Here is a 13,464-nt window from a genome sequence, read left to right as displayed (position 1 = left end):
CAACCAAACAAACAAACTCTTCAGCTTTATAATAGTATAGATTTTTTATTTTAAATATTTTTAAACTTCAACACAGGCAACAATGGTATCGCAAGAAGACGATTACTATACTGAAAAAAAGTTAACTACACATGACAAATTAATATTATTAAAAAATTTACAAATACGTTGGAATCCTGAAAGATTTAATAATTATTTTATGGTTTTTCAAAATTCACAAATACTTTTAAATTTGAATGCATTGTTATTAAAATATATTGTACTGATCGCGATCTTTAAATGTAAATTGGTCACACGTAACCGCTGACGTTTCGGAGTTGCGTTCTAAAGACAACTTTTAACACTTTCTAAAATTTAGATAGTGTGAATAAATTACTTTGAAACATCAGTTATGCTTTTACGTACATGAAATAGTTTAAAATCAATACTGTGATTGAGAAGATTACAAAAACAAAATATTTATGAAATAAAATAAAATTTGGAAATTCAAAAATTGATGTGAAATATTTGATTGCTTGATGTTTATGAAGACATTGAAGATACGTTTTCGAACACAACATACGTGGACGGCTGTAAAGGAGTGAGAATTGTAGTCTCAAACTATAAAAATAATTTTACCTTTAAGGTCACAAATAACAAAATGGTCACAAAAAGTTTTATTTATATTGTCACAATAGCTCTTATCGGCGGTATTTGCGCCGAATCCTGTCAGAACCCTAAAGTTGAAGCTTCATATTTCACCAGTTTAGATGCCACGGTAGTCACACAAATAGCCTATATAACCGAATTTACGCTTAAATGTGACAATACTCTGCCCGAGAACTACGGTTTGTACGCTGAAGTCGATGGAAAATCACTAACGGCCGCCAGAATCGGTGAAAACAAATATCAGGTAAGTTAATCATATTTCCTCGGTAAACCCGAGACAGAGACACACTTAAAAGTAGTTTAACTATATATTTTGGACTGTATTGTTTCAATTTTATTATTTCTGAGGTTCCAAAACCATAAGCTTTCGTGTTTCGAGGCAATTGGCCGCTTCAACTGTAAAAGCGGTTTTGATTAAGGACACCTTTTCATTTCTTTTAATAATATTCGATGTCTATATTATATAAGGGTCTTAGATTCCTTTATTTAGCTTTTGAAGATATAATAACTATCCTAGACACTACAGTAACACTTAATGGTCTCAACCAATCAACCCTTTTAAATCTGACAAAACAACAATGTTCCCAAAATCAGAGATTGAACAAAATTCTAATTGAACTAAGATCTGTAAGCTTTTAAAAAAGAACTTTCCTGCATTCTATATATGCTAAGTTTTTTAAACCACAACAGATAATACAATTTCCACCTCGAACCATTTGTGAGACCTGATCTTGTCCCAATATAAATTTTTATTTAGTATTATTATTGAAATATAAAATTTTCACATGTATTATACTTTGACAGTACAATGACAGGAAAGATTTCCCTGGAGTGCTATAAAAACTACCTGCAATATACTACTATATAATAAATTTCGTCAAAATTATCAGAATAATTTAGAAAGCCAAATTTTTTTTTTTTTTTCTATAAAAGATATATAATGTGATGGTATAATCTCATGTTTAAAAGTAATGTACATTTTACAAATTATTTTTAAACTTTCAAGTCATGTCAATCATAAACACTCGGCATTATTTATCATGGTTCGAGCCACACATGCTAATTGGTCGACACAGCGGACCAGACCGTTAGCAATGGGCATTATTGATCACGTTTCTGGTACGTGTGGCAGTTTGTTCAACACAGCAGATCAGTCAGAGTATAAAACTCGACTGCAACTCAGGTCGCCTTGCCACCTGTCTTTTTTTTTTATTGCCTTTGTAGGCAGACGAGCATACGGTCCACCTGATGGTAAGTGGTCACCGTCGCTCATGGACGTTAGCAATACCAGGGGCAGAGCCAAACCGCTGCCTACCATTAAGTACTCTCCTCAAGCCTTGTTTGAAGAAGGAATGTCATAGCGCTCTGAAAACACAGTGGAGGGGAGTTCATTCCAAAGCCAGATGGTATGTGACAAGAGAGGCTGTCTCTAGAGAAAGCTCTACATTTATATTTCATGATGAACGTAATTTGCTTTCCTTGCTGTCAGCTCTTCCATCCATCTGCATATTCAAATACTATTTGAATCTAAATTAGCAATGGTGTTAAGTATTTAAATCCCTTTCATAGATTTCCTGGACTGAAGAACCAGCGAAGGCTCGCTCCGGAGTTCACCAGATAAACATTCTAGATGAAGAAGGCTGGGCTTCGCTGCGTCGTGCTCGACGTGCCGATCCTGCTGCTTCTGTTGCTCCACTGCTGGCCATACAACTCAGTCATCCTGGCAGTAAGCTATTTTTAATAGGCTTTTATTAGCTTGAGACGTATGTATGTTAGTATGTAACGGAATCTTTGAACATGATTTTGACCCCCTTCAAAACGTCGGATTAACTCAAAATTTACTTTACGCATACTTATTAAGGACCGATGACAATTCAATATTAAAAAAAAAAAATTGAAAAATTGGAATTCAACTAAAAAATGAAAAATAAATAATAATTAAAAAAACTAACAAAATACGCATTTAAAGAAAATGCAACTAAAAAATAGAAAATTAATTTTAATAAATTTCAATTAAAAATAGTGTTAGAATAAATGATTTTACTATCAAAAAAGCGTGGGGTGCATGTTATCAGTAGTTATTAATATTTTATGAACAGATATGAGTAGAAAGGTTATTTTGATAAATTCTGAAAAGCACCCCACGCTTTTTTACAATAAAATCATTTTTTTCTTACACTATTTTTAATTCAAATTTATTAAAATTTATTTTCAATTTTTTAATTGAATTTTCTATAAAAGCTTTATTATTTATAATCTAGTCCCAATTTGAAGCGTTTACAATATAAATATGTTTGAGACTCTGATCTCATCTCACAAAGTGGAAAGCGGGATTCACATAATTAATGTCTAAAGGCGTCCGTAACCACTGGACATGCCACGCGCTTGTTTACATATGTAAGACATAAAAAGAAAAAAAAGATGTGAAATCCTGATTGATTCACTGGAAAATAAATCTGCATTTTAATCAGTATAAGAAATGGTTTGTGGATGTGGGTTTATCGGTCGTGATAAATCAAGCTAGTTTTTTTTTTTGCCTTTGTGGGCAGACGATCTTACGGCCCACCTGGTGGTAAATGGTTACCGTCGCTCAAGGACCTCAACAGTGCCAGGAGTATAGGCAACCCGCGGCCTCTCTCCCCGAGCTTCGTTTGAAGAAGGAGCATGTCCTTCTTATCATCTCATGTCATGTCATAGTGCTCGGGCGACACCGTGGAAGGGAGTTGAGGTTGAGTTGATTTAAAAGCAGTAAGGAGTACCACTGGTTCCTGCAGTCATAGCGCCACTGTTCTACCTATTACTGGTAAAAAAATGACATGGATCGACATATCGCTTTTTCGCATTAAAAGTGTACAATTTCCAAAAATATTCGAGATTGAGTTAATATGCGTGAACATGTCGTATCCCCAGTATATTTCTCAAAAATACTGTCAAAAGAGCGTAGTTTAGTTTTAGTTTTTTTTTTTTTTTAGTTTACCTATGTTTTGAATACTATTAACAAAATTAAATAATTTAATCTTACTTTAAAAAACATATAATGATAATAACTGGTAAAAAATAAATGTTCCAAATATGATTAATATTACAAATATTACATGTTATACCTTTAAAAGACTCTCCTGTAAAATTAGTAAGTTTTGAGATTATACAGTTGTAATGCGAGAAGACGATATCTCCATCACACACAATCTCAAGATACAGGTAACATTGTCATTGTGATCTGTTTGTGAGTCTAGACGGGCTTTGAACTCCTCCCATGTAACGCATTAACAAAAAGACCAATAAGATAACTCAATTTTTTCTCCAGGCTACTCCGGGCCATGGGTGAACTCCGAGATACTGGCAACATTCATCTCAATCTTGGTCGCCTATACGGCACTACGTAACAAGAGCAAGATATTAGCTTAAGCAATTATTGTTAAATTACTGTTAATTTTATATTAAAAAAATAATATAATATAACAATTTTTTTTTTGTGTTTGTTTGTGAAAGCGTCTTAAGCATTGTACATTTTAAACAGTAAAACTGAATTTTCTTAGAATTAATAGAAGTTGTTCCTTAAAATTAAGGAAGGCTAGAAGTAAGGAGTACCATCTTGTATAGGGGACAAGTTAAAAAATATCCATCTGTAAACAGCAAATGATAGTTTGAAAACTCACCGAATTAACGCTAGTGTAGCAAGTGGAAATAATATGAATACAGCAGTTCTAAACAGTGCTAGCTTAAAGTGAAGTGTGATATCCCGACACTACTGTTAGTATCTCGTCACTGACTAGGGGCCGTAACTCCATTGCCGCCATAGAAATCCTTGGCCAGCCCATACCTTGGGCTTCGAAGGCTAAATACTTAGGCGTCACTCTCAATAGGGGGATGACATTCGGGCCCCATATTGAGTCAGTGCGCGACCGAGCCGCGTTACTACCCCGTCGAATCTACCCCATGATCTGCAAGCGAAGTACAATGTCTCTTCATAACAAGGTGACACTATAAAACTTGCATACGTTCCGTCACGACCTATGTAAGTGTAGTGTTCACTCACGCGGCCCGTACACGTAATTACTCTCCAGTGTGCTTAGTGCGAGTTTTCTAACGTTTTCGATAGCGTAAAAGTTAGCCCAATTTTATATGCAGTTGGAACAGCGCCCCTAGCGGCAAACGATACCATTCCATACAAATATGAGCTAACCTTTACGTTATCGAGAACGTTAGAAAACTCGCACTAAGCACACTGGTCATCCAATCCCGTTTCTGCAGGATAGCCGTCGGAGCACCGTGGTATGTGAGGAATGTAGATCTTCACGGCGACCTAAGTTTAGTACCGATACGTAAAAATTTAAAGGAAGCGTCGGAACGCTACTTCGACAAAGCGGCGAGACACAAAGACCTTATCGTGGCCGCCGCTAATTACCCCGACCCCGACAGGGCAATGCAAATCCGCCGTCGCCCGAAACATGTCTTGTCGGATCCCCCGGATTCACTCTCGGTGCTTTTAGGCCCCTCAAGCACCGGTCTCGGTTCTCGTCGAACGCATTGCTTGCGATGAAGGGCTCGACGAGTGAATTAGCCCATAGACGCAGCCCACTGAGTTTCTCGCCGGATCTCTCACAGTGGGTCGCGATTCCGATCCAGTGGTAGATTCTGTGAAGCACTGCCCTTGCCAGGGCTAGTGTTAGCAAATTCTCTCAGTTTGAGCCCGTAAGCTCACCTACCCGTCCGGGCGTAGCTGGGATAACCTCTTAGGCTACCGGCGAATAGGTAGAGAAAAAAATAAAAAGAAGTGTGATAGTTTAAGGCGCCGTTTTTGAAACTTTTCCACTTGCTACTGTGACGCCACCTTCATTTGCTCCCTGTCAACGGACACTTTTAAATAATTTAGAAGGTGCTTCTTACTTTTACTCTCCACACTTAGAGTTAAAGTAAAATAAGGTAAAGTCAGAGAGAGAATATATTTTATTGCAAACCAAAACACAATTAACATTTTAAAAAAAACAGTTGTAAAGCAGATACATTTGTACAATAGGCAGTCTTATCGTTAAAAGCGATTTCTTCTAAACAGCCGTTTCATTTACGGTTAAATAAAGTTTTTCTGATGTTAGTATCTCTACTACATTTTGTTTAAGCATCTGTTATAATTGTAACTCTAATAATTTCATTTAATTCTTACTGACGATGAACTAGTCATTACTGTTAGTTAAAACTTTAAGCGCTGGAAAAACAATTTTCTTGGGTTATTCTTCTAGGAATAGAGATTAAGATGGAAACGCTCGCGCGAATCTTGGTTTCTCAGGTTCTCGTGAGCGTTTCAATCAAGGAACAGGCAGCATTAAAGACTGTAAATAAATAAAATAAATATTATTTATATTCGGCAGCGTCGTTTTTTCAATATTATAGCGGCAAATTATGATCGTCAACCAACAGATGTTGCTCATGAGTCATATACCGGGTGATTGTAGACACTATGAGCGGAAAGTGTTAGTTCATTACGTGAACAATGGATTATTATAATCATTTAACCTTAGCATTTTGAATTGACAAAGCTTTTTGTTGCTATGCGTGAAACGGAAGACAAGTTATAATGCAACCGGATATAAAAGTTGCATGTAATTATACTTTTAAGCCAACAGCATAATAGTTTCAAATTTCCAATATAATACGTCAATTTCTCAGCTGATTTGTTTTAAGGTTATGTTCTTGTTGTGCTACAGTTTGACCAAAAAAATTAATATTGCCACTAAAACGTATTTCATACAAAAATATGACTATAAAACCTCGAGAACAGATCGGCAGTGATGATGATCCCGTGGAAGGCATGCTGAAAAAAACTGGCTGTCTGGAACTACACTATAAAGTGCAGGTTTGTTTTAAAAATAATTCACGTAAGTTAATTTAACTGTATTAAATATAAAATGCAATACACTGCTAATTTAATATACTGACGTGTTTTGAGCCACATTTGAAAGTTATAATATTATTATCTAGGTTTGTTTTTATATTCTACTGGCTGACCCGGCAGACTTCATAGTGCCTCAATCGATAAATAAAAGACCGACGGGGAACACATCAAAGGAAAAACAAAATTGTTATTTTTATTTAATTCCGAGCTTTTTCATATTTATCTACCTTTTAAACCTTCTCTGGACTTCCACAAATAATTCAAGACCAAAATTAGCCAAATCGGTTCAGCCGTTCTCGAGTTTTAGCGAGACTAACGAACAGCAATTTATTTTTATATATAGAGATAATTCAAAGTAATTAATGTTTGTTCTTTGAACATTTTTAGGAATGCATCGCCGAAACGAAAGACTGGAGAAAGTGTCAAACCGCAGTTAATAATTTCAGAGATTGTATCAACAAACATAAACAGGAAGAAACAACTAAAAATAAACATTAAATCATGATACGATTGAATAAACATAGTTTTATTTCAATTTAATACTTTTTAAAATTAATAGGCAGAAAATCGAAACCTGTTGCTTTAACTTTCAAGAATTGAAAAACATTATGTTTTGACAGTTTGTTGACAGTTACGTAGATTATATCTTAGAATGCATTTTGTTATGGTTTGTTGTGATGATCCGTAAAGTACTTTAAGGTTACAAAAATGTTTCGTAAACTCAAATATTCACATTTTTCGTCTTTATGCGCCAACTACTCAACCAAAGTTTCTATAGATCCAAATTTAAAGGAAAGCTTTGACGCGCAGGTCTATAAGCCACGGAAACATCCAGGAACCAATCGTGTAAAAATAGCATCAATACCTGCGGATATTCGGAAGGCAATTAAAATAATCTTAGACGATGCACGAGCTAAATCTTTACATCAGGAGAGCATTAAGCTCAAAAACCATCTGCAGTCTAGGCTACTGCCGCCAGAAGAAAAGGAAATTAATTTGAAAGCCGCGCAAATTCACGACAGCATTTCACAACGGACATTCTCTAAAATAAACAAAGAATTGAGCCAGGAGGAGTTGCAAAACATGAAAAAACAGGTACAGAATACTGTATTTAATATATTAAAAACGAACGTGTACCGTTGGGGTAATATATCGTACGATAAACCTACTAGTCTTCAATATTTGATGACCAGGGCTGCCCCGGAATACGCTGTCTTGGTTCGCGTATTAGATGACATCAGAAGGGTTCTACCAGATTACAAGCCACGAAGCTTTTTTGACTTTGGTTCCGGCGTCGGGACCGGTACATGGGCACTGAACACATATTGGAAAGGAGAAATTTATGAATATTTTTGTGTCGATACATCGGCTCACATGCACGATTTGGCACGTTTAATTTTGTGTGAAGGCAAGGACAACGTCGAATTACCGTATAAATGTTATTACCAGCGTCAATTTCTACCTGCTTCCACAGATCTGAGGTACAATATAGTTTTGTCCGCGTACTCATTATTTGAACTACCCTCGATGAAATCAAGATTAGAAACAATACAAAAACTATGGAACAAGACCGAAGATTTCCTAATAATCATCGAACACGGAACAAATGCTGGATTCAGAGCTGTAAACGAAGCCAGAGAATTCATTTTGAATCTCCCAAAAGACAGCAGTAATAGAGGTTACGCATTCTCTCCTTGTCCGAATGACAGTGTTTGTCCGAGATACCTCGACCATCAAACTCCGTGTAACTTCTTAATGAAGTACGAATCACTAGGCTACCATTCAAAGTCTGAAGTTTTAGCAGATTTGTACACATATGTTATTTTAAGGAAAGGTGATCGACCAAACGACGATCCACAGTGGCCTAGGATTGTAAGGGCTCCGATTGTCAGGTCCGGACACACGATCTGTCGGATGTGTACAGCACAAGGAGAGTTAAAAGAAATTATATTTTCTAAAGGGAAGCACGATCAGACTATGTACAGATGTGCTAGGTCTGCTAATTGGGGAGATCTTTTACCTATAAAATAAATAAATACAACATAGATTAATGTTTTTAGTTTAATTACAAACACACTAGCTTTGTACACAGTATTAATAAATACTTACATTATATTATGCATTTATCTGATGCGATGGAAGTCAGAACGATCAAATCTATGCTAATATATAAATCTACAGTGGTTTTTACGGATGTTCCGTTATAACTACTGAACCATGCATCCGATTGACTTGAAACTTGGTATCCATGTAGAAAATACATGTACTTAATGGATAGGCTAATATTTATATGAGTGTTGAACTCCCTACACCAGTTGCGGGGGTGTTAATTATGAGAATCTTTGTGGGGGTGAGAAATAATAATGATAATTTTAAATGCCCAGCAAAGCGGAAGGGTACAGCTGGTATTTATACATTATGCTTTAACGGTAGGCAGCGGCTTGGCTCTGCCCCTGGCATTGCTGAAGTCCATGGGCGACGGTAACCACTCACCATCAGGTGGGCCGTATGCTCGTCTGCCTACAAGGGCAATAAAAAATAATAATAATAATAATTGACCTTGCAGCAGATAGTACAAAGTGCATTTACCTTTTTGAAAATCACAGATCATGGGAGGCAGAAGTATTACAGATAGATTGAGATAGATAGATTGAACTGTACATATTATAATGGAAATTGGTATTAAGTTGTTAGGGCAGCCCGTAGAATAAAATAAAATAAAAATATATGTATGACTAAGCAGAGAACGTTTTAACGAAAATATTGAATTTAGTTACCGTTATTAAATAATAACTGGGAACAAATCGTGTAGATCCGGCCCCAATTTAGGATTCCCCGTGGTATTGGTACCATTGACTGTCATATATTCTTTTCCTTCTCAATCGTACACTCCTGGCGAAGTGTACATATATACGTTGAAATATATACATACATAGATAATGAGCAAACTGACATATTCATCACATAAATGCTTGTCCGATGCGGGAATAGAACCCACGACCCTCGGCGCAAAGTTAGGGAGGCTAATTACTACACCACCGAATCAGCCAAACATAAGTAGTCAATAAGCCCGTGTATCTAGGTAGACGAGCATGAAGTCTGGTGGTAGGACCTCTTGTGAGTCCGTACGGGTAGGTACCACCTCGCTGGTTATTTCTGCAGTGAAGCAGCGATGCGTTTCGATTTGAAGGGCGGGGCCAGCCGTTGTAACTATACGTGAGAACTTATATCTCAAGACAAGTGGCGGCATTTACGTTGTAGATGTACCACCTACCTAAGCAATAAAAAATAAATAAATAAAAGCCTTTTTTATGGTGAGTCTCGTCACTCAAGGGAGTTAGTTGGTCGTCGTGACCCCGCCGCTGACTGTAGTCTTTCTGTTTCCAAATCACTCGGCTCTTCCACCAACGCGTTATCTCCTAGGAAATTTTCTGATAACATCACAATGACGAAAACGACTTCCACATAACGGGATTCAAGCCGAGAACTCCACTTGTTTGATTTGTATCGTCGCCGCCATAATTGAAAGTGACGTTTTTAAGACGGAATATTTAACGTACCGTTCGATGTTATATGCTTATTTTTATCGCGTACACAGGTCAGCAAATTTGCGAGGAAGAGGTAGACTTCTTTTTTTTTATTGCCCTTGTAGGCAGACGAGCATACGGCCCACCTGATGGTGAGTGGTTACCGTCGCCCATGGACTTCAGCAATGCCAGGGGCAGAGCCAAGCACCTGCCTAAGCCAAGACGTAAAAAGAAATGGATGGATTGCGTGAAAGACTATATGTGTTAGGGGGTAGTGGAGGAAAACATGTTGCCCCGACCCTAGGTGACTGGGAGAAAGGCACGAGAATGATGGTGACGACAGGTCAGCGAATTTGCAGCTTATCTAATCAACGTAAACGTAGATTCCGCCACTCATATTAGAACATGAGTTTCAAGTCTCAGTGGTGATGATGATTTTCTTTGCAAAATTTCCGGTATTTTTTTATCGTGAAATAAACATAAAAAATAATAATTTGATATCATTATGAATAACTGTGCTTAACTGTACATAACTGTCTATGTTATGACGTCATTGCGTTCCACTACTAGCGTTTAACGAATGTAAAATTCTTGCGATCGCGAATTTGCGAGTTCGAGAATTTGGAACACACGTTTAATGACTTTTTTATTGCTTACACGGGTGGACGAGCTCACAGCCAACCTGGTGTTAAGTGGTTACTGGAGCCCATAGACATCTAGAACGTATAGTCGGATTTTTAATTAGACGAAGCCAGCTGACAGTAGCTAATGTCACTTTGTGAAATAATGTTGCTATATTTAAAGTAATAGTGATGCGTTCAGTTCTCGTTCAATCACATAAATGAACAATGAGTGTGAAGAGTTAATCATTAATTTCAAACTATAAAAGAATATTATTTATATTTTACAATAAAATTGTATTAAAGTGATCCAATATAATAATATGTTACTAGTAGTATGTAACTACAATCAGTTTTTTTTATTTTCATTACCTATGTACCTATAATTGTTATATTTTATACATCTATAGTTTCAACTATATGATGCATTGGAAATAGGACAGTCTTACAAGCTTCCTCGCAATGTTTTTCTTAATGTTTAAAACACTCGGTATTCAGTACAGGTAGATACCATAGGAACATAATGTTTCGTCGAAAACTCGTTGGTATGTACAAGGCACGGCTAAAATTCGAACCCCGTGCCCGATATCGGCAGTTCGGCACACTAACTATTCACTAGACAATCGAGGCAATTTCATTAATTCAGGAGTTTTTTCAATTGTTCACTTTGTCACAACACTATTTTTATTTCATCAAAAACTGACAACACAGTAAACGTCAGTTTACTTCGTCTAATAAAAAATCCGACTATAAATGCGCCATCCACCTTGAGATATAAGTTGTAAGGTCAAATTCAAATTCAAATTCAAAATCATTTATTTCAACTTAGATGTCAGTATAACACACTTGTTGAATGTCAAAATACAAATAACAATGTTAACTCTACCACCGGTTCCAAAAAAAGCCACAGTCCTGAGAAGAACCGGCGAAACAAACTCAGCGGGCTTTTTTTTTGTTGTTTCTCAAATATTTTCTTTTTTTTAAATAAATAGAAATATTCACAATAAAAGAAAAAACAAGTCAAAAAAATACAATTAAAAAAATAATAATAATAATGAAAAATGAAAAGGCCAGGAGCGAGCGCCTCATTCCCACGTAGTGCCATCTAGTAAATAATCCTTAACTTTATAATATGCCTTGTTGCACAAACGTTCCTTAACAGTTTTCTTAAATCTATGAACAGGTAGTAGTTGAACGTTTAGTGGGATCTTGTTGAAAAGTTGTACACCCAGCCCCCTAAAAGAGTTGCTTATTTTCTTAATTCGAGCCGCCGGCAACGCAAGCCTATGTTTGTTCCTAGTGTTCACATTGTGCAAATCGCAGACTCTGGGGAATTCTTCAATGTTTTTACGCACGTACAATAAATTTTCAAAAATGTATTGGGACGCTAAAGTTAGAATTTTGATTTCCTTAAACTTGTCCCTCAAGGATTCCCTCGGGTGCATATTATAAATAGCACGAATAGCCCTCTTCTGCAGGATGAAAATCGTTTCGACATCGGCAGCATTGCCCCATAGCAAAATGCGATAGGACATAACACTATGAAAATAACTAAAATAAGCCAGGCGTGCCGTATCTTCATTAGTATACATTCGTATTTTTTTTACCGCAAACGCTGCAGAACTAAGCCTACTCGCTAACTTGCATATGTGAGGCCCCACTGCAGCTTGGAATCAACTGTTATACCAAGGAAAACTGTCGAATCCACAAGCTCCAGTGTCTCTCCACTTACAGTAATATTAGTGTCTACTTGTCTAACATTAGGTGTGGTACATTTTATACATTTTGTTTTTTTGTTATTTAATAACAGATTATTAACACTAAACCAATGTACCACGCGCGAGATAGCATCATTCACATCGTCATAATCTTCCAAATGTCGTTTAATTTTAAACAATAATGATGTATCATCAGCGAATAATACGACCTCGTGACGGGTTTCAATAAACTTAGGTAAATCATTGATATATACAAGAAATAGGAAGGGACCCAATATGGAACCCTGAGGAACACCCATATTAAGTAAGACACCGGAAGATCTCGTTCCTTTAACGTCTACCTTTTGGATTCTTCCGGTCTCAGTATAGTTACAACGGCTGCCCCACCCTTCAAACCGAAACGCATTACTGCTTCACGGCAGACATTGGTGTGGCGTTTAAATAGCTACACCCTGTATGCGAATCTGGTTCAAACTTTTTTAGGATTATTGGACCTCTTTCCAGTTTCACCAGGGCAGGTGGGCGAGCAAATGCTCAGCCAGGAGGGGCGGGATTTGCTAACAGCTGCCCGAGGGCCTCCAAAGGAGACCTAACAATTCAAGAGCAACTGCGAATGAATCTACTACCGGATCGGAATCGCGACCCGCTGAGAAGATCCGGCGAGAAATTCAGTGGATTGATGCATGGGTTAGGTTGCACGTTGAACTCTTTGTCGAGTTCGACGAGTACGGTTACCGGAGTCCTTAAGCCTGCTCCTAGTGTTAGAGCTGAAGGCGTCTAATGCAAAGGGTTCAAATTATGTTTTGACGGCGCCGTGAACATTGGACGTCCAACCCAGCCTGTTCCATCCTTCGTTTGCCGCTGGGGCGCTGTACCAACTCCATAAAACTTTGAGTTAACTATTACAAGATCGAAAAGTTAAAAAACTAGCACTAAGAACACTGAGCCAGAGAATACAATACTCATGCGTCACAAAATGCTTTCCAAGTCCTCATCCTCCCCAGCAATAGAGTTCCTTAATGGTCTGTCAGCGGTAAACGGGAGGCGAGGTATGATAC

General features: G+C 37.2%; 3 protein-coding genes and 1 long non-coding RNA gene across 4 annotated transcripts in view; 3 read left to right on the top strand and 1 right to left on the bottom strand.

Annotated features, from left to right (window-relative positions):
• The window catches only part of LOC149500065 (uncharacterized), a 159,098-nt gene that overhangs the window by 112,278 nt on the left and 33,356 nt on the right, over positions 1–13,464 (bottom strand). The window lies entirely within an intron of this gene.
• Tapdelta (Translocon-associated protein delta) lies at positions 355–4,117 on the top strand. Its single transcript, XM_028174973.2, has 3 exons — positions 355–892; positions 2,218–2,374; positions 3,956–4,117. The coding sequence occupies exons 1-3, from the start codon at positions 641–643 to the stop codon at positions 4,054–4,056; spliced, it is 510 nt and encodes a 169-aa protein (XP_028030774.2). The 5' UTR covers positions 355–640; the 3' UTR covers positions 4,057–4,117.
• Positions 6,301–7,060, top strand: LOC114243522 (uncharacterized). The gene is made up of 2 exons (XM_028175040.2): positions 6,301–6,502; positions 6,929–7,060. The coding sequence occupies exons 1-2, from the start codon at positions 6,404–6,406 to the stop codon at positions 7,037–7,039; spliced, it is 210 nt and encodes a 69-aa protein (XP_028030841.2). The 5' UTR covers positions 6,301–6,403; the 3' UTR covers positions 7,040–7,060.
• On the top strand, positions 7,152–8,588 carry LOC114243447 (ribosome assembly protein METTL17, mitochondrial). The gene has a single exon (XM_028174952.2). The coding sequence runs from the start codon at positions 7,250–7,252 to the stop codon at positions 8,570–8,572; it is 1,323 nt and encodes a 440-aa protein (XP_028030753.2). The 5' UTR covers positions 7,152–7,249; the 3' UTR covers positions 8,573–8,588.

The sequence above is a fragment of the Bombyx mandarina genome, chromosome 24, assembly GCF_030267445.1.
Source record: "Bombyx mandarina strain Sakado chromosome 24, ASM3026744v2".
Lineage (NCBI taxonomy): Eukaryota > Metazoa > Arthropoda > Insecta > Lepidoptera > Bombycidae > Bombyx > Bombyx mandarina.
Note: the sequence above shows the minus strand (reverse complement) of the source record. Positions and strands in the feature narration are given on the sequence as shown.

Excerpts from the sequence above, each read along its gene's own strand:
- Tapdelta (XM_028174973.2), top strand. The coding sequence starts at position 641 with ATGGTCACAAAAAGTTTTATTTATATTGTCACAATAGCTCTTATCGGC. Across the intron at positions 893-2,217 it reads TCGGTGAAAACAAATATCAG|ATTTCCTGGACTGAAGAACC; the intron begins GTAAGTTAATCA and ends TCCCTTTCATAG. Across the intron at positions 2,375-3,955 it reads ACAACTCAGTCATCCTGGCA|GCTACTCCGGGCCATGGGTG; the intron begins GTAAGCTATTTT and ends TTTTTTCTCCAG.
- LOC114243522 (XM_028175040.2), top strand. The coding sequence starts at position 6,404 with ATGACTATAAAACCTCGAGAACAGATCGGCAGTGATGATGATCCCGTG. Across the intron at positions 6,503-6,928 it reads AACTACACTATAAAGTGCAG|GAATGCATCGCCGAAACGAA; the intron begins GTTTGTTTTAAA and ends GAACATTTTTAG.
- LOC114243447 (XM_028174952.2), top strand. The coding sequence starts at position 7,250 with ATGTTTCGTAAACTCAAATATTCACATTTTTCGTCTTTATGCGCCAAC.